The 19590-nt window shown below is 34.3% G+C and overlaps 2 protein-coding genes across 2 annotated transcripts; one reads left to right on the top strand and one right to left on the bottom strand.

Annotated features, from left to right (window-relative positions):
• Positions 1-2217: 2217 nt before the first annotated feature.
• LOC111491217 (probable trehalase) lies at positions 2218-5798 on the bottom strand. The gene is made up of 11 exons (XM_023140018.1): positions 4913-5798; positions 4402-4521; positions 4197-4312; positions 3992-4092; positions 3797-3906; positions 3608-3680; positions 3362-3526; positions 3168-3255; positions 2970-3069; positions 2676-2889; positions 2218-2562 (listed from the first exon to the last, which is right to left on the bottom strand). The coding sequence occupies exons 1-11, from the start codon at positions 5539-5541 to the stop codon at positions 2479-2481; spliced, it is 1800 nt and encodes a 599-aa protein (XP_022995786.1). The 5' UTR covers positions 5542-5798; the 3' UTR covers positions 2218-2478.
• A 7103-nt stretch (positions 5799-12901) lies between these two features.
• Positions 12902-18983, top strand: LOC111490951 (long chain acyl-CoA synthetase 4-like). The gene is made up of 19 exons (XM_023139623.1): positions 12902-13278; positions 13562-13628; positions 13708-13803; positions 13889-13945; positions 14023-14071; positions 15003-15079; positions 15171-15210; positions 15286-15380; positions 16143-16310; positions 16398-16508; positions 16588-16675; positions 16857-16923; positions 17013-17088; positions 17166-17283; positions 17362-17607; positions 17702-17841; positions 18032-18214; positions 18304-18423; positions 18617-18983. Exons 1-19 carry the CDS (start codon positions 13130-13132, stop codon positions 18662-18664), a joined length of 1995 nt encoding a protein of 664 aa, XP_022995391.1. The 5' UTR covers positions 12902-13129; the 3' UTR covers positions 18665-18983.
• Positions 18984-19590: the final 607 nt, after the last annotated feature.

Raw genomic sequence — 19590 nt, 5'->3', positions numbered from 1 at the left:
CAAGATATGGATACAGCCCATGAAATCCTAATCTTGGATTTTGTGTGTCTTTTTGCTAAATCCATCATTAATCCCTAATTATTTGGGTGTTTAATTACCCAATTATCTTTCACTAATCTAAATTTAATCCAACCTAATCACTAGGGGAGGACTGTGATTAATAACATACCTATTAACAAATCCAACCTAATCATAGGTCAGCCCACCTTTGACTTGTTGGATTGGGAGGTCGGGTTGTAACAGTCTCACTACATCATGACCCTTTCGAAGATCTCATACCCAACATACAACCTAACCTAAAAGACTATATAGCTAAGCGTGTTTTGTTTGGAGCAATTCTTACGTGTTTATTATTGATTTATGCGTTGAAATCTTTTAAAATCTGACTGATGTGATGTGAAATTATCGGAATTGTGATTTGTTTCCACTAACCCTCATATTTAATAAACGATACCCACTTATTCGAATATAATAATGTGGGAGGAAGCTTAGGTTATATAATATAAATACACCATATGTTAGGAATACATAAAAGAAAGGTTCAATAATTGGCAGTAAGTAGACATTTGAAGTGGGGGAAGGCTAGGAATCTTTGAAGGGTCCCTCCTCCCCCTTGAAATTAGGGTTTTTGGGGCCTAATTTTTCAATCCTCTTTTGCTCTTAAATTATTGGATCCCAATCCTCCCATGCATCTTCTTTCATATCACCAATCAGTATCTTTAAACCAAAGTTTTCTTTTTTCCACTTTTAATTATTTGGTTCGTAAATAATAATGTTGTCAAATGTCAGATGTTCTTAAAAAAAAGTTTAATTGCTAATTTCTTCTAAACATATTATTTTAATTCAGTTTAAAGTATAATTCGGGTTTTAAGTAATAAAATAAAAACGAAAATAATTATTTATAAGAATAAAGTAGATTTTGAATTAAATTGTACCCAAAAACTTTATCTAATTTATAAATTGAATCCAAATATTGGTATTTTAGTTTTAAAAGAGAGAAATTAAATAGAAAAGAGCATTGGAATAATTTATTTGATGAAAGTTGTTTTTAAAGGGTATGGATATTGACACAAATGGATTAAGTTGGAAGAACCTGACTCCACCACCTTTGGAACCTTTATTATTGCTCTTATTATTATTATTATTATTATTATTATTATTATTATTATTATTATTAAATGCTATTTTTTGTCTTTTGAGTGCTACACCAAATCTTAATCTTAATCTCAATCTTTTAGAAAAACTATAATCATAATGCAACTTTTAATAAATTTATGTAGAACCCATTTGATAATATTTTTTTTTTTAATTTAAAAAATGTATGCTTTGGCACAATTTAAATTTAAATTAAAAAAAGTTAGTGGAATGTTTAATAAATTTATTAAGATATTTGTATTATGGATAAATACCGTATATTACAAAAGTAATTTTCGGGTCAAATTGAGTCATAAACACTTTGAGTTAGGAACGACTAAAATCTTCATCACTAGAAAATAACTAAAAATATCATCATAATAAGGTTTAAAGTTAGATTTTTAAGATTTTTTTTTTTTATAAAAAGTTACATTTTTGGGAGATTAAAATTTTGAAAAATTATAAAATTTCAATGTTTGAATAGATAAACAGAAATTAAATTCTCCAAACCAAACTTTTAATGGATAGAAAAATATAAATTGGAGAGGTGAAATGGGCACTAGTTATGCCAATAAGGTCCAAGAAGAAAAAAGGATAAAAAGTTGTTGGTGGATCATTGGGTCAGCCCATTGAGCCCAAAAACTTCATGGGCTTGTCACAGGTTGAGGCCCAAAACGTTAATATTATTGTTTGAGCCTCAAGGTGGACCCAATTTCTAGAAGCTAAGCTCAAATCAATTTGTGGTCTAATGAGTTCGGCCTGTCGAATTGACACATTAAATTGGGCCTTTAAATTATGTTTTTTAATTGTCAAACCCGAATTTCAATAGGCATTTTTCGGATTGCATTTTTTTATTAAAATTTATTGAGTAAATTTTGTTGGTCATTATTTACAAAATATAGGAAGAATGAAAATTTCAAAGAATAAGACGTTTCGACATCTAACATATAAAAACTTCCAAAATAACTTAGCATGATGTTCAAGATTAAGAGTAAAGAAAACTCGATTCTAAACTCGTTATTCGAATCTTTACCAAGATTTAAAAATTGATATTAGAAATTTAAATTTCATGAAAATACATAAACAAATATATTAGAAAGACATTACGTGTGAATTATATAAGACGGATCTAATATAATATTTACTACCTAAACTTTATATTAACATGGAGGCTCTTCGAACCACAGGGCTCCTCTCTCTAATTTTCTACACATCTTTCAAAATCACCGCCAAACTCTTCAATGAATCTATGGCCAAAAGTAGTTTAGTCATGTGGGTCATCGTAAAAGTCAAGTTAGGCAATTCCAAAGTCACTTCCAAACATGTTCAGCGCGGTCTAGTCAATTAGCAGTCAATATTTTGGTCTTCGGGCCATCCAAACTCTTCAAGGAATGCCAAAACAACTCCATTTGACCATCCAAAACCAGTCTACATTCAAACATAGGAACCAAAAGGAAACAGATCAGCAGAGGAACTTTCATTTCTTAATGAATCAAATGAGTGGAAGAGAGAAATGCAATGCAAGTTGATGAGTGATGTACCTGAGGGACATATTCACCTCCTGCGCCAAAGTCTCCACACTTTTGGACATCATATTTCTCATGCATATACCCTGTTTTCTTGTAAGCCACATAGTTGGTTCGAAGCCATCTCACGGCCATATCCTCAGCCAATACCCTTGCTTCTTTCAACTCCGACCTCGCCAGTCCCTCGACGATCATGTGCTGAATCGGCGCCCAACCGTTCGGGAAATCCCTTTTGTTGTGTACAGATATGAAAGGTTTGAGTGTTGTGTATGTAAAACAAACAGTTCCTAAAGATTCAGTACTACTAACCATTGTTCTCCTGAATTAATAGTAGAAGTTGCAATCCCGGCATTGCATAGCAAGCCTGAGTTCCGTAAGCTTTTCAACACTTTCTTCATCTGTATGCTGTCTGTTTATACAAAAACAAGAATACCATTCCTAACCTTAGCCTTACAGAGAAACTAAGCTGAAAAAATGCTTATGGTAAAGAGGGAATTAGCTACAAACCGGAGTAGAACGATTCGATCCAGAGTGGAATGAAGTTCGAAGCATATATGTTCTTGTTCTGGTTCTGAGCATCCCATGTATGAACACCCTGAAAGCTCAAAAAGTTTCAATCAACATAACTGCTAAAAGAAGAGTACCAAAAGCTTAGAAAGCTTTCAGAAATTATATATACATACATATATATATATATATACCTTGTGAGAGCCATTATCAAGCCAGTAATCAAGCCATTGTCCCTTCTCTGAGTTCCAGAAAATAGAGTTGATTGTCTTCTTTCTGACTAGTGAAGCCTCCAAAAATTTATAAGCAAGGCAGAAATCTCCAACAGCTCTTGCCAAATTGGAGATGTCAAGTTCCATCTGAATTCAGAGAAAACATTAGTTGTGCTAATGGTGATACGAAGAACGTCGAGGTTTTCGAAGAACTCGTTCAAGCCATACCTTGAGTATGAATACATTGAGATCAACTGGCAAGATTGAAGTTGTAGCCAATGTTGATAAGTCCGTGTGATCCCTTCAAGAAGCAAACTCAAAAGCGTTTAAAAACTTCATTGCTGTAATGCTATAAAAATGTCTCAAAACTTAATGAACTCTTAGCTCTGCAGATATTCCAGATCACAATGGTTATACCTCATCCATCTTGAACTGAAATCCCAACCAGATTCGGCAGTCGATGCGAGTTCACTGTATAGACGCTGCTTGTCATAGTTATTCACAAACTTTGAGGCAAGTTTCTCATCCTGTCAAGAATAAATCATCAAGTCAAACACAAGGTAAGTTCATATTATGGCAGGTAGGCAACTAAGATCCAAGAGGAAAACACACCAGAAGAGAAGATTCAGGCCTGGGTTCATTCCACATTGCATAATATCTAGACAAAGAATGATTTCCACCAGGAGCCTTCCGGACAGTAACAGAATGGAATCCTAAAACCAATAGAGAAAGACTAAATTACAAACTTACTAAAACTAAGGAAATCGATACAGCTATAATGGTCGATCAAGTAAGACGCATCGGTATCTCGTCGTACCTGAATTCCAGAACGTATGCTCTTTGATCAAAGCTGGGAGGGCATTCCTCACGAACTCTAAATCACCTGTTCTAAGGTATATGTCATAAACCATGGAGCTCAAGAGAGGAGGCTGACTGCAAAATGTAATCCAGGGTTGGATAATCAGTTTCCAAAACTACTAAATTTTCACACATTCTTCACAGGGATTGATCAGTTAATTTACCTTCTGTTAGTGTAATAAGCTCTAGCACCATTCAAAACATGGCCAAACTCATCAATCATTGAAATGAGATTGATAACAATTCCCTTGGCAGTATCATACATTTTACTAGCTAACAATCCTCTGCACAGAATGAAATAAAAACAAATGAGGGAACAATCCCACCCAGTTTTGTCATCATTCAAGAAAATATAATATACAAATTTTTCAGTTTCTTAATGGGAAATTTTGAAACTGCATTTCCCAAATTTCACAGTGGAATATTTCACAGAAACCAGTTGAACAGCCTGAGGATTATTTCTTCACATAGTGACAAGAGGGGGAAACAGAATCCAAGAAAAGTGGCCGGCAAAGATAAGAACAATGTGAAGAAAAAAGTGAGTTTATAAAAGGCCAATTCAATCAGGAACAGTTTTCTTGGAAAAGTACAAGTCAAGTTAAAACGCTGGAGATTAAAATAAAATCATTGAAAGAGCAGAAAGAAATCGAGACAAAACTGTAGCCATCACAATACCTGATAATCCAATAGGAATCCCAATAGTAAACTTCCCGGAATCTGGCTCCGGGAATGACACAGGGCATCGGCAACGGCAGCAGAGTGTGAGCATCGGGGCGATGAATGATATCATCGGAGACTTTCCGACTAAGATTCTTCCAGTAATTATGAATCTCCAAAGCCCAAGCTCTAACCCCCGCATTCTCCACCTTCGGCAAAAACCCTTGAGGCCGAGGGACAAAATCCACAGGGTCGGAGTACACCATATCGGTTCCAGCACTATCGAAATACTCGCCAATAAACGTCTTCAAATCCTCGACCGGGACAGAGCCATTGGAGGATCGTGAAAGGGCATCGAAAGCCCTCTCAGTGGAATTCAAATCAAATTTAAGCGACAAATCGACGTAATATTTAAGATCGAAATCAAGTTTACCAAAGGAATTGAGCGCCACAACCTGAAGACGCTCGAGAAACTTGACAAGATTGCTGACCGGAATAACCGGACCCCTATAGGCCAAGCGAGGAGAGTAAACTTCGTGCAAAGGCATGGGAGCGGCGGGAGGAAGCAATGGTACGACAAGGAAAAAGAGAAAAAGAGTTAATGAACAATGACAGGGGGGAGTAAGAAGGGGTTGAAAGAAAGCCATATTTATGGAGGAAGAAAACTGGGGGAGGCGATGACGGAGTGCGGACTAGGAGAGAGAAAAAAAAAAGTACAGAGGAGAGAGAGAGGGATTTGTGGCGAAGAAGAAGGTGATGACGAGGATTGATGGGAAAATTTTCAGAGAAGAATGAATCGAGAATCGAGATGGAAATTTGGTTTTTATGATGTTTGGAAAGAAACTACGAATGGTGTCCAATGGATTAGGCCAATTAGCAAAATGGATATCATTTTGTTTCTCTCTCTCCGCCTGTTGATATCAAAATTTGGTACCAAACACAACGGGCGGCGCGCGAGCTGTTGGGTTTAACCAATGTTTTCTGGACTTCAATTCCTATTTTGCCATCTTGTTCAAACCCTTTCAATATTCCCCTTTTATTTTTTTATAATTAATTTAATTAAAAATAACTCAATAAATAAAATAATAAAAGTTTTAAAAATATGGTATTTGAAAAAAGAAACGCGGACAAAGCAAGTGGATTGTCTCGGCGTCGTTTATGAGCCGGAAATTGAAACTGAAAGCTTTACGGTTATGACCTTTTAAGATCAAACAAATTATATATATATATATATATATATATATATTTTATATTTATATTTAAAAATAAAAATAAAAAATATTAAACCAACTCATACCCTTCCATAATTATGATAAAACTCACCTTTACATTTATTTTTAATTTATGTCGGTTCCTTTATCATTTTTAGCCAAAATTGAATGAAACAAAAACGGTTTTGTTTTTTTTTTTATAGCGAAAATAGTGTTTTTTTTATAAAGTAATTATGAAAATATGAACAAAAATGATAAATAATTACTTCTTTTTATTTTTTTAATTAAAAATTCTTTGGCGTATTTAATTTTATATTAAAGTCAAAACTGTTCAAATAAATAGTAAAAATCAAAACAAGTTAGGCGGAGATTCCAAGTTTCACGCGTTAAATAATTGCTTTTTCTTTTATTTTTTATTTTTTATTACTTCTATTCTTTTTCTTTTTCCCTCTAAATTGTTCATTAATGAATCTAATTAACAAAACAAACAACAAATCTGTCCCTTGCACAACTAGCTCTTATATATAATCAATAAAAAAAAACTATACTTAAAATTATTATTATTATTATTTTAAAATGTGTTTATATTTCAATTTATTTGTTTGAAAAATTCTGTACTATTAGAGAATTCCAAAACAATAGGATTAAATTGACCTCTAAACTAACTTTAATCCAGTTTAATTTATCTAACCCAATCAACTTTAATAAAGTTAATCATTTTTTTAATGGAGTTTGAGCGTTTGAAATTTCGTTAGGCTTTCATCAACTTCATCTACCAATATTTAAAAGAAAAAGGATAAAAGCATGAGCTTACCCTTTTTTTTTTTTTGATACAATATTTTTGTCGGAAATTAATGGAGATTCTAGAATAATCATGTTTTATACGTTGTAATTTTTAATAAAATTTCGTTATTGTTACTTTTATATAGTCAACGAGATGTTATTCTTCCAGCTTACATAAAAAGCGGTTAGATATGAAATATGTGATAAAAAAAATTAAAGCTATATTCTCGTTATTATCATATATGCTTTGTTATTAAAAACAAAAGTTAATATTGAATTAAGATATAGACCTACCATCCTAGTTCACATTTTACCATGCTAAAGAATAAAATTTTAGAATAATTAACTAAAAATCTTCCAAATATGATGGAAAAAAAAAAGTAAAAAATAAAATAAATAAATCAATAGTTAAATATTTTTTCATCATATATTTAATTTTTTGAAATAGCCATTTTTCTCTATTAAATTAAGAAATTCAAATCTTGGAACTACTTGAATTAAAATAATAATAATAATAAAGAGTAGATTAGTTAACATTCAATTTTTAAATTTTATATTTAAATGACCCTTTAAACTTAAAAAATGAATAATAAAATTTAATAAACAGGTGGTTAAACTTAAAAGTGCAGAATAGATCCCAACATTTTTAGATTATTTGTAAAGACAAAAATCAAATGAATTTAAGAAAATTAATATTTTTGTAGTTTAGATAGAATGCTACAATTGAAATTAAAAAATGGCGAATTACAGTTCGACACGTTGACAAAATAGAAATACGTGTCTGGTGGACCATGCAATGCAAGTATGCCACTTGTAAAGTTCGTGGTCAGATTTGACTCAGAACTTCACATGCACCGACAATTGGACCCGGTGAATTTAAAAATTATATAAAATAAATTATATTTTGATTTGTTCTTATATTTTTTAATTTCACGTAATCAATCCGGCTGGGCACCTGAAAACAACTAAATTTCACTTTAAATTTATAATATTTATTTTAAATTTGAACAAATATTTCAATATTTATCGTATAATAACTCCATCTAATAAATCTACTAACTTCAAAATAAAAAAATATAATTCAATTCATGAAATTTAAATTTTAAAAATTTCTAATAAATTTAGGGAACTTTAATTTTAGAAAAAAAATAACAGATATTTAGGAGAAGGGGGGACCACAAAGGTGGATCCAAATGACGCGGCGCCACGTAAGCTGAGCTAAAGGTAACCAAGCACGGATTGGTGGGTCCACTCCTTTTGGTATCACATTAGTTTTATTATTAAATAATGTGATCCAATATGGAAGTTAATATATCCCTTCGACGCTCGACATTCTTTTGATCTCAAAATTATTTAAAATATATCAAAATATTTGATAGATCAATCATGTTATAGTTATAAATATTTTTTATTTCGTATATAAAAAGGAAAAAAAAGCAACTCCACATATATATATATATATATATATTAAATTACACGTTAGAACATCTAATGTTAAGTATGCAAATGTGGATGTAATTTAACTATGTCTTTAGGTCAAAGAAATAAACAGATCCAACTATTAAATCCACACATTAAAATAATAGACAAATAATAAAAAAAAATGGAAATATTGTATACAAAATGAAATTATGGGAAAGTTTTGTTGTAAATTAATAAAGGTTGGTTTGATAAGCTTATCCAATACATAATGTTAAAAACAAAGCTTATCCTCTTTCATTTGGGGAAGGAATGGTAGGGTCAAACAATTTAATAGAAAAAAGATATTACAAATTAGGACCAACACGCCAAGTTATTAAAATAATTAAAAAATAGGTCATCACTTAAATTATAACACATAACGTACCGAAAACAGTCCACGTGTGAAGCAGTATCTACAAAGATGGTGCTACAAATCTTTTTTTCAATTAAACATTTTTTTGCAGTGGAATTATTTTTTAGTTACACGATTAAGAAATTTATTAGACATAATAAAAATATTTAAAGACTTAGCATTTTTTTTTAAAGATTTTAAGGACTTATTTAATATAAGAAAATTCGTAAAACTTTAATAGCTCTCACACCTATATATATTATCTTAATAATGTGGAAAATATGAGAGCATTTGATGTCCCCGACATTCCTCTGCATCCCCTTTGACATGATTACATTACATACTCCTCACTTTTAAGAGTGAAGACTATCTCCATAGACCAACACAAGTTCAGTACAAGGTTACATTACCTACTTCTCACTTCTCTCGTCCCCATAGACCAGGGACCAACCCAAGTCCTTACTCACATGCATGTAGGAAAATTACTAGGAAATCACCAATATGCTTAACCGTCCTTTCGATTGCTCTCATTCAAATGTGGTTTCAGATCACTTATGTATCCTCCTTTACTCGAGTGTCACAAAATTACTCAAACTATCTTAACGTAAATATTTTAGGATCGAATTAGATTGAGTTTATTATCTAATAAATGTTGATCGAGTTGAAACAAATTAACAATATGAACCGTCAATCAACTCTAAAGAATGTTACCATCCAACTCCCTTCACAAACACTCATCAAATTTACTATATATTTTGGACTTTGAAGACTTATTTCAATGAACCCAAATATGATTTTTGGTAGTTGAATAATCCACATTACCAACTTTATAATCAAAGGGTAGATCTGAATTTATCAACACGAAAGGCTTTTTTTTTTTCTTCTTTCAATTGGGATGCTTATTGAATAGGTTTTGGACCATTAGGCCCACCAAACATACTAGACAAAGACTATGGGCCATGGCCAACAATTTAATTCGATATTGGGCCCACTACAATGGGAGAAACATGAAGCCCAAAACAAAGGAAAGAAAATGTGTTCCATTTAGTTAATTACACGTAGTCTTGTGCAAAAGGCTGATCTTGGGTTTAGTGAAGAGAACTCTGATGATAAAGGAAGGGATCAAACATATGTGAATGATAAGGATGACTATTTCTGAAGTATTCAGAAAGATAATGTTGGGCCTGCAAAAAAAAAAAAAAATAATAATAATAATAATAATAATCACAACAAATAAATGATGCAAGTCGACATGCCGTTAGGAAGATTGGCCACAATTTCAGCAGTACCACCCACCCTACCCTACCACCTATAAACCAAAAAGGAACTGATCTTGAATAGGAATCCTACCGTGATAGATAGAATCTCCATGAAAATACCACTTGATCGAACACTAATAATTTTGTATCCGGTCAAAATCTTGGCTACGAAGCTCATAACTCAACCTCAAGACTTCCAAATTCGGAGAAAAAAAAGTCCAACATGGGGTAAAAGATAGAGCCTCAAACTCGAACTCAAAATACTTAGTATAAGTCACAAAAACTAAACATCTTCTTTCTTTCTTGTATTGTAAGCTCAGTTTTCTTTCATCCACAAAAGGTAAGCTTTGCAATTGAAGTTAATTTCAATTTCTAATCATGGGGGCAGAAGAAATCAGATATCCCTTCTTAATATAATCAGGTAAAGATAAGTGTTCTAAGAAACTATTGAGCAAAGAGAGGGACTCAGAAGCAAAAAGAATTGATCTAAGGTTATGAAAAGTGATTGAAATGATCATTCAAGGGCAATGAGGAGGCTAATATTCAGAACAGAATTGAAAGAGGTTTCACAAGAACTGTACCTGTTCTTATCGTTTGATGGATGTGATGGGATGTTTATAGGACTTGGTAGTTAGAAGTACTGATAGCCCAGTTCTTTGTAGACTTGTGGTCTAATAGTTTTGTTGGGCAGACCACATGGAAGATATGATAACCAATCGAAGCAATTCAAATCAATGCTCATATATATTGACTCATGTTTTGAAACAGATTAAAAACATAGATCAGGTCCAGCATCCACAATACATATCAGCCAGAACGAACAGACTCGCACAATTTCACAATTTACAACTGCACAGGAAAACACAATTAAGATGGAGATTCGAACATCTGAACTTCAGGAAACGTATAAAGCTATAAGTAATTGTGAGCTATGCTCAGGCGGGCTCCCAAATTCCTTAGTTTTGTTCCCAGTAAAAAAGCATCAATCTCACATTGCTTCGTTCTTAGATAGAGAATTAAAGATTCAAACCCAACTAGAGGATTCAATAACATTTGTTCGCGCAATATTGCAGTGAATCGTGCATATAATATTCACAATATCCAAATGAATGAAATAAACAAATCAATCTCGACTTTTAGGATGATTGCATATCGAAATCAAAACAATCCGTCATTTAGAGCAGCGCAGAAGAATATCATATCACCATTGCATATCATAAACGCATACAAGGAAGAAATACAACATAACACCAGCAATAACGGAAAAAATTAACAAGAAAAAAAAATCCACAATTACGCAATTAAGATCTACAATTCTGGATCATTGATCACACAGGAAGATCGACAAACCCGTCTTGTTGGTCAGAGCTTTGAAATTGATCGGAACGCAGCTGATCGGATGAGAGAAACTGGTTGTCGTCGTCGTCGTCGTCATCAGGATCATTGGTGGTAATGTTGACACAGGAAAATCGTTCTAAGGAGGAGAAAAACGCGGAAGACATGGTGGCCGCCACCCAGGCCGCAACCTGGTCCAGCTTCTCCCGTGAAAGGATACTGAGGACGTTGTTGTTGGTATTTTCCATGCGATCTGAGCAGAGCCTTTCCGACAGAATTCCGATTGGCGATTGAAGAACGGAATTCGAGATTAGGAGTTGGCGTACGCGATTTGCGAGAGGGTCTAGTCGATGAAAATAAGGGTTCGATCTCTGGCTCTAGGGCTCAACGAAAAGGGATAAAGTGACTTTGAAATTGAATCTTTATTCGTCGAAATACGATAAAAGGGTGAGGTGTTGGAGATCGAGGCTACAAAAACAAAAACCTCTTTATTTTTTTTTTATTTTTTTTTTGAGAAAATAAAACGTTTGAATGTGAAATTAAATTCAAATTGAGAGTTGTTTAAATATTCGTTTCGTTCAAAGTTTTAAACCCTAAATATAGAAAGTTTTTCATTAAAAAAAATAGAAAAAATACACCTATGGTTAGATTTAACATGGTTGTCTATCTAATTTATTAGGTTCAAGTAGACCTGATATTAACAACAAACACCGTATAAAAAGAGATGACAACAACAAAATCGTAAATAAAGACAATGATTATAGTTAGATTTTTAAGAGTTTAAATAAAAAAGCATTTTTGATCTTAAACGTAGGCTCGTTCATGGCTTAATATTTTTTTATAACCACTTTTTAAACATGATGAAAAAAATATTATAATTGTTATATGTAAGTTTAGTTATTGACCCACGAGGCGCAACCCTTGAAGAAATCTAGGGGCTCGAGAGGTTAAGATTATCGATAGAAGTATAACACTCTCCCAAGGTTTGAAGCCGAATCAAGGAGTACTTCCACTTCTAAGAAGGAATCGCACCGGAGGAACACAACATTGTAAATATTAGTATCCCACTCCCATTAAAAAAAAATAAAAATGTAACGTATCTTAATCCAAATTATAAATTACTCTAAGCACATCATTGTCTTCCGTGAATCTATTTCGCAAGTAATCATTTTTATTATTTTTTAATTTAATCTATTCTTATACTCTATTACTTTTACAATAATAAATGATAAGTGCGGTATTTAGTTACTGTTATTAATGATTTTTTTTTTTAATAGCATAGATTGATTTGTGTTTGTTTGTGAATTTTAATATTTTTTATATAAGATTGTATTGAATAATTATGAAATAAGTAAGAAAGATGAGTTTGAGAAGTTAATGGAATTAAATAATTAAATGGCTCATACTTTAATAAGGATAATTAACATAATCTCCATTTAAATACAATTTGACTTTTTTTTTTTTTTTAATGATCTCGTGATACGATTGTACAAAGTCAAAACCAATCGTACGGTGGGGAAAAGTTCTCATTTTTCACGAAGCCATACCCAAACAACTCGACAGCCCCTCAGCCTTAATTTGAACAATTCTTACGAAACAAAAACCAAAAGAAGAAAATTACAAATAAATATTGGTTTTCAAAAGTCAAAATTCTTCACTCATGAAATCTGGGCGATCCCATTCATGAAAGTAAACGGACTTCTCTTAGATTTCCAGTTCAATATTAGTAACATTGCGCCCACGTCGTCTCCAGATTTCAACCCTAAATAGAGTTCTCAGGTTTTGGGAATTTCTTGAAATTTCTTGAAATTTCAGAACAAGAACAAGAAGAACAATGCAGATGAAGTATGTGATTCAGATGGAGGAGGCCAAGGAAGCCGCCGAGGACCGCCCATCGGTGGGGGCGGTTTACCGGAGCATCTTTGCCAAAGATGGGTTTCCGCCTCCGGTTGAAGGCTTGGATACCTGCTGGGATATATTTCGGTATGATAATAATTTATCTTTGATTTGTTAATCTGTTGTTTTATGGATGAGAAACCCCATCAAGAAAAATCTGTGAAAGCTGTTTTGTTGAATCTTTTTCGATCCCTAATAGGAGAAATTATAGATTCATTTAAGGGTTCTTGAGCAAAATGTGAACACTTCATGCCTTTAATAAGCTTGGATTTAGAAACATTTTGTTTTCTAATTGGTGAAAATATAAGATTTGAGGAGCTAGAAAAATTAAATGTTCTCTAAACACTTGTGTTCATAATGCTTGATTCAGAATGTCTGTGGAGAAAAATCCTGGAAATCGGATGCTTGGACGTCGAAAAATAGTTGAAGGCAATCTAGTAAGTTACTGATAAATGAGTAGCCATGGCATTGAACTGAAGAGGGTAAAGAGTAATGGTGGTTGCTGTTGATCTGTAGGCTAATGCTGGTGAATATGAGTGGCTAACTTACAAACAAGTCTATGACTTGGTGTTGAAAATTGGGAATGCAATGCGTAGCATGGGTTACGGTCCAGTAAGTTTTTGAAGACGTTTATGCTCGTAAAATCCTCTGCGCGGTTCGGAGCTAACGTCTATTATATGTTGTGCTGAGTTTACAGGGAGAAAAATGTGGGATTTATGGTGCTAATTGCTCTGAGTGGATCATTAGCATGGAGGTAATTAGTTCATTGTTTCCTGTTTGCTAGCAGAATGCAGATATCTAAGAGGCTATTTGGTGATGTTTTCTTTACAGGCTTGCAATGCTCATGGGCTTTATTGTGTTCCTTTATATGATACTTTAGGTAAAAGACATGCTTCAAATGTGATTTTTGGTATTAAACTTTATATACGTTTCATTTTCGTTCATGAACTTTGCTGTCGTTTAGGTACATCTTTTTTTCATTTCTATACTGATAAATGTATGAAGCCACATGAAGTAGTAGGTTAGGTGCTGATCTTCATACGAATTTGGGTTGTTGAAATGATTCACAGAAAATTATTAAGGACTAAAAACCGTTCATGTGAGATCCCACATCGATTGGAGAGGGGAACAAAACGTTCCTTATAAGCGTGTGGAAACCTCCCCCTAGTAGACGCATTTTAAAACTGTGAGGCTGATGGCGATACCTAACGTGCCAAAGCGGACAATATTTGCAAGCGGTGAGCTTGGATTGTTATAAATGGTGTCAGAGCCAGTCACCGGACGGTGCGAGGCAATAATCAGTGTAGGACTAGACCCTCTACATAGTAGATGCATTTTAAAACAGTGAGGCTGACAGTGATACGTAACGGGCAAAAGTGGACAATATCTTCTAGCGGTGGGCTTGGGTTGTTACAAATGGTATCAGAGCTAGACATCGGGCGGTGTGCCAACGAGGACATTGGGCCCCCAAGGAGGGTGGATTGTGAGATCCCACATCGGTTGGAAAGGGGAACAAAACATTTCTTATAAGGGTGTGGAAACCTCTCCCTTGTAGACGTGTTTTAAAACCATGAGGCTGATGGCGTTACATAACGGGTCAAAGTGGACAATATGTGCTAATGATGAGCTCGGGTTGTTACAGTTCCTTATGAAAATTTAGGGATTAAAATAGGAGGTTAAAGGTTTGAAATAGGATTTGGACCTTAAAATAATGAATGGTTCTTCTATGAGCGTTTTCTCTATTAGCCTGCTCCGTTTCCTATACAATATGAAAGCCATTTCGGATTCAAACATCTAGAAATATGTTTCAGGTGCTGGTGCCATAGAATTTATAATCTGTCATGCAGAGATTTCCATTGCTTTTGTAGAAGAGAAGAAGATCTCTGAGGTTCATAGCCATCATTTTTACAACTAATTACGAGCCATATAGCTTCAAGTAAAATGTTTCTCATATTTACTTTCAACTCTCTCTTATTCAGCTGTTGAAAACACTCCCCAACACAGCAAAGACTCTTAAAAGTAAGCTTTTATTCATTTTCTTCATAAACCAACAAAAATAGCTTGCAATTTATAACATTTATTTTTGCTATGCAGCAATTGTGAGCTTTGGTAATGTTGCGAATGATCATAAGGGAGAAGTCGACAAGTTCGGGTTGGAAATATATTCTTGGGAAGAGTTTCTGCAAAAGGTGAGTTGTATAAGTATATGTACAGCATATCTAGCTCACAGTTTTAGTAAGTCTATGGATTATAAAGGCTTGGGTTTGTGTATCTTTTGTTTACAAAAATCTGAGTTTATGTACGTCTGTGTTTGATTTGTAAAAATAACTACGTAGTCTTGGAAAGATTTAGACGTCTACCACTGAACTTAGACTCGGTTTCACAACTCCAAGCTATACAAATCTAGCCTGTGAACAAATATGGGGTGACAATTTATACCATTTTTGTAATCGCCCAAGCTCACCACTAGCAGAAATTGTCTTCTTTAGGCTTTCCATTTCGGGCTTCCCCTCAAGGTTTTAAAACGCGTCTGCTAGGGAGAGGTTTCCACAACCTTATAAAGAACGTTTTGTTCCTCTTTTCAATTGATATGGGATCTCACAATCCACCCCCTTCGGGGCCCAGCATCCTTGCTGGTACATCGCCCCAGTGTCTGACTCTGATATCATTTGTAACAGCCCAAGCCCACCGCTCTCAAATATTGTTCTCTTCGGGCATTTCCCTTCAAGGTTTTAAAATGCATCTTCTAGGAAGAAGTTTCCACACCCTTATAAAGAAGCTTCGTTCCCTTCTCCAACCGACGTGGGATCTCATGGACAATATCTACTAGCAGTAGGCTTGGGCGGTTACAATTTTAGTATTATATATATATATACACTGTCATTTGTGAACAAAAGTGAATATCAAGCCTCTTTCTCCTCTCAGAATGCTGTTTTTACCACTTGAAACAGGGAGATAGCCAACAATATGAACTCCCAGTGAAAGAGAAAAGTGATATCTGCACTATCATGTACACCAGTGGAACAACTGGTGATCCCAAGGGAGTGCTGTTATCCAATAATGCCATTATAGCACTTATAGCCGGCGTCAAACATTTGCTTACATCTTTAAATGTAGAGGTGATCTCAGTTCTTCCCCTTCATAACTCATTTTTCAAGCTTGTTGATTCAAATGAGATGCATATGTGTTCATCGTTCTTGTTATAGGTTCAAGAAAACGATGTTTACATATCTTATCTTCCGCTTGCTCATATCTTTGACCGGGTGATCGAGGAGGTGTTCATTTTAAACGGTGGCTCCATCGGATTCTGGCGTGGGGTGAGAAATCATATATTGATCTTTCCCTTTTCAAGGCAAATAAATTGAAGAACTCATATCATGTCCATGAATTTTGTAGGATGTGAAATTGTTAGTTGAAGACATTGGCGAGTTGAAACCAACTATTTTCTGTGCAGTTCCTCGTGTTCTTGAAAGAATATATGGTGGTGAGCGTATAAATTTGTTGCTTTCAAATTCGATATCGTGGATTCAAACCCTGCAATGTCGTTTTGACATTCGGGCTAATACTTAGGCCAACATGTAAAAAGATATTATAATATTTATACAGATCTATCAACTTAAGCGAATATGTTAACTTTTACCAATGTGTTTGATGACATTGTTTAGCTTTGAACCAGAAGATATCTTCAGGAAGCTTGATAAAAAAATCGATGTTTAACTTTGCATACTCGTAGTAAGTGGAAATTTCTTATCGAAACCTCAACTTGTTCATATTCAAGTGCCTGTTGTTTTAAATTCTTCCATGCTGTTCTATCTCTGCAGCAAATATAACCAAATGCAGAAGGGGAAAAAACATGAACTAGCAGCCCCACTTTTTGATAAACTTGTGTTTGACAAGGTAAAAGGCTTCACTTCAATCAAAACCACCTTAAAAACGTCGAAAGCTCATTCATCTTCTTGCAAGGATGTTTTTAGGTGAAGAAGGGATTAGGAGGAAGAGTGCGAATCATTTTATCTGGCGGTGCCCCTCTTGCAGCTCATATTGAAACTTTCTTTCGAGTCGTGTCTTGTGCTCATGTTCTACAAGGCTATGGTATTATCATCCTTACCTTAATTTACACAAAAACAAACATGTTCTGTTTAGAATTTCCAAACAAGCCTTTATTTGCAGGTTTGACAGAAACTTGTGGTGGAACATTTGTCAGTCTACCAAACGAGTTGCCAATGTTGGGAACGGTTGGCCCTCCAGTTCCTAATGTGGATATCTGTCTTGAATCAGTACCCGAACTGGGATACAATGCTCTCGCTAGCACGCCTCAGGGTGAAGTATGCATCAAGGGAGATACGTTGTTTTCAGGATACCATAAACGCGAAGATCTTACCACAGAGGTCTTAGTTGATGGATGGTTTCACACTGGTACTACCGATTATTCTTTCGAAATTTTCATCTCTTGACGTCCAAAAGCATGTCGATATCACTCGGATCCTTACATTCTTTGAGTTGTATTTAGGGGATGTTGGCGAATGGCAACCAGATGGAAGCTTGAAAATTATCGACCGCAAGAAGAACATCTTCAAACTTTCTCAAGGCGAATATGTTGCAGTGGAAAATCTCGAGCTGATTTATGGCCTTGTTTCCGACATCGAAATGGTACGAATTCTATCTCCTACTATTATTCTACAACGCCAAAAACGTCGCCATAACTTGTATAGCATAATCGTTCATCATTAACAAAAAATATATCGAAACCATGTTCGAAACTTTAGCGACACGGAGTATAAACGTCGTTAAGAGTTAACTAAAATGTAGAAACTGATAATATTTGAATGAGATTGTTCAGATTTGGATATTTGGGAGTAGCTTCGAGTCCTTCCTTGTTGCTGTTGTTAACCCAAAAAAAGAAGCACTTGAACATTGGGCAGAAGAAAATGGAATCAAGGGGGACTTTGCTGATCTTTGTGGAGACAAAAGGGCAAAAGATTATATTCTTGGACAACTTTCAAAGATTGCCAAAGAAAAAAAGGTTCATTTTTTATTTCTTGTCACGTCGTGATGATCACGAAGATGAGTTGAACGAAACATGAATTGAAGTTGAAGCGTTTTCTTTTGCAGTTAAAAGGTTACGAAGCTATTCGAGTGGTTCATCTCGACCCCATCTTATTCGATATTGAGCGTGACCTTCTTACTCCATCGTTTAAGAAGAAGAGACCACAATTGCTCAAATACTATAAGGTTCTTTCCTCTCTACAAAACTTGATATCGTTAACTTACGTTTGTTGTCGATGTTTCGAATGTTTCTGGAATTAAGGATTAACAGGAATGAAGGTGAGAGGTTATTCACGTTGGAGTTTCGCTACTTCTCATTAAGAGTTAGGACACCTAAATGAAGGTTTAATTTAAATTAACGGTCGAATGTTGTGAACAGAAAGAGATCGATGATATGTACAAGAGCGGGAGCAAGCCAATTGCGTAAGGAAGAAGATTGAAGATGGGAAGGATGTAAAGCTTCATATTTCTATGGAAATTCAACTCTTCCTCATTAATATATATTTTTTTTTTGTTTCACTTTTGCTTTATTAATTGATAGTTTAAAAAATTAAAATTAAAATTCTCTTCAAATGCATTATATTAAAATTTAATTTTGTATCCTAAATGGTGATTCAACATGGATACTACTTTATTGCTGTTGTATTATTTCTTTCTTATTTTCTTTAAGAGTACGATGTTTCAGCGATGTCATGACTATGCCTGATAGACATGAAATGCCTCAAAATGTACATCTCCCTACTCAATAGTTATTGCATTTTTGCTTAGGTTCCCATATAACACAAATTTCAGTTCTCTCTTGCTTTCAAATCTCTCTTTCCAAAACCTCTCTCCTCTCTTGCTTTCAAATCTCTCCTTCCAAAAAATGAAAGAAGGGACAGGTTCAGGGGGAGTCAAAGTCATAAGACGAAGACAAAGAAGAGAATAAAACAAAGAAAGCTAGCTCGGCAAGGGAAGGGAATACAGGGGAAGGGTCGAAGACATGAAACCGAGTTGGAGAGGTTAAGGCAATGGAATGAACAGCTTTAACAAATGAAAGAAGGGAAAGAACAAGAACTTCAGGGAATATCGGAAAAGAAAAGGAGTGAAAGAGTGAAAGCAAGCCAGTCTCTCTCCCATGCTTTCTAAAATTTTCTCATAAGTCTATATTCATGTTGTCGCTTGACCCACTCAGTGTTGAGAGTGAGTGCCACTATATAATGAGAAACCGCAATGGTGACACCTGCTGGTAGTAGGCATGTACGAGTTTGTAACAAAATTTACTATATAATGGGAAGCATAATTCATAAAATTATGTTGCAAAGATTATATAAAAACACAAAAAAAAAAAACAAAAAAAAAAAAAAAAAAAAA

Source organism: Cucurbita maxima, unplaced genomic scaffold (genome assembly GCF_002738345.1).
Source record: "Cucurbita maxima cultivar Rimu unplaced genomic scaffold, Cmax_1.0 Cma_Scf00016, whole genome shotgun sequence".
Classification (NCBI taxonomy): Eukaryota; Viridiplantae; Streptophyta; class Magnoliopsida; order Cucurbitales; family Cucurbitaceae; genus Cucurbita; species Cucurbita maxima.
This window is presented reverse-complemented; position numbering and strand designations above follow the sequence as displayed.

What these genes read in the sequence shown, in the direction of transcription:
- LOC111490951 (XM_023139623.1), top strand. Translation starts at nt 13,130, where the DNA reads ATGCAGATGAAGTATGTGATTCAGATGGAGGAGGCCAAGGAAGCCGCC. An exon ending in AAGAGAAGAAGATCTCTGAG is followed by an intron (nt 15,080 to 15,170) that starts GTTCATAGCCAT and finishes TCTCTTATTCAG; the next exon opens with CTGTTGAAAACACTCCCCAA. An exon ending in TCATGTTCTACAAGGCTATG is followed by an intron (nt 17,284 to 17,361) that starts GTATTATCATCC and finishes CTTTATTTGCAG; the next exon opens with GTTTGACAGAAACTTGTGGT.
- LOC111491217 (XM_023140018.1), bottom strand. Translation starts at nt 5,541, where the DNA reads ATGGCTTTCTTTCAACCCCTTCTTACTCCCCCCTGTCATTGTTCATTA. An exon ending in GCATACGTTCTGGAATTCAG is followed by an intron (nt 4,093 to 4,196) that starts GTACGACGAGAT and finishes TATTGGTTTTAG; the next exon opens with GATTCCATTCTGTTACTGTC. An exon ending in TTGATAATGGCTCTCACAAG is followed by an intron (nt 3,256 to 3,361) that starts GTATATATATAT and finishes TTGAGCTTTCAG; the next exon opens with GGTGTTCATACATGGGATGC.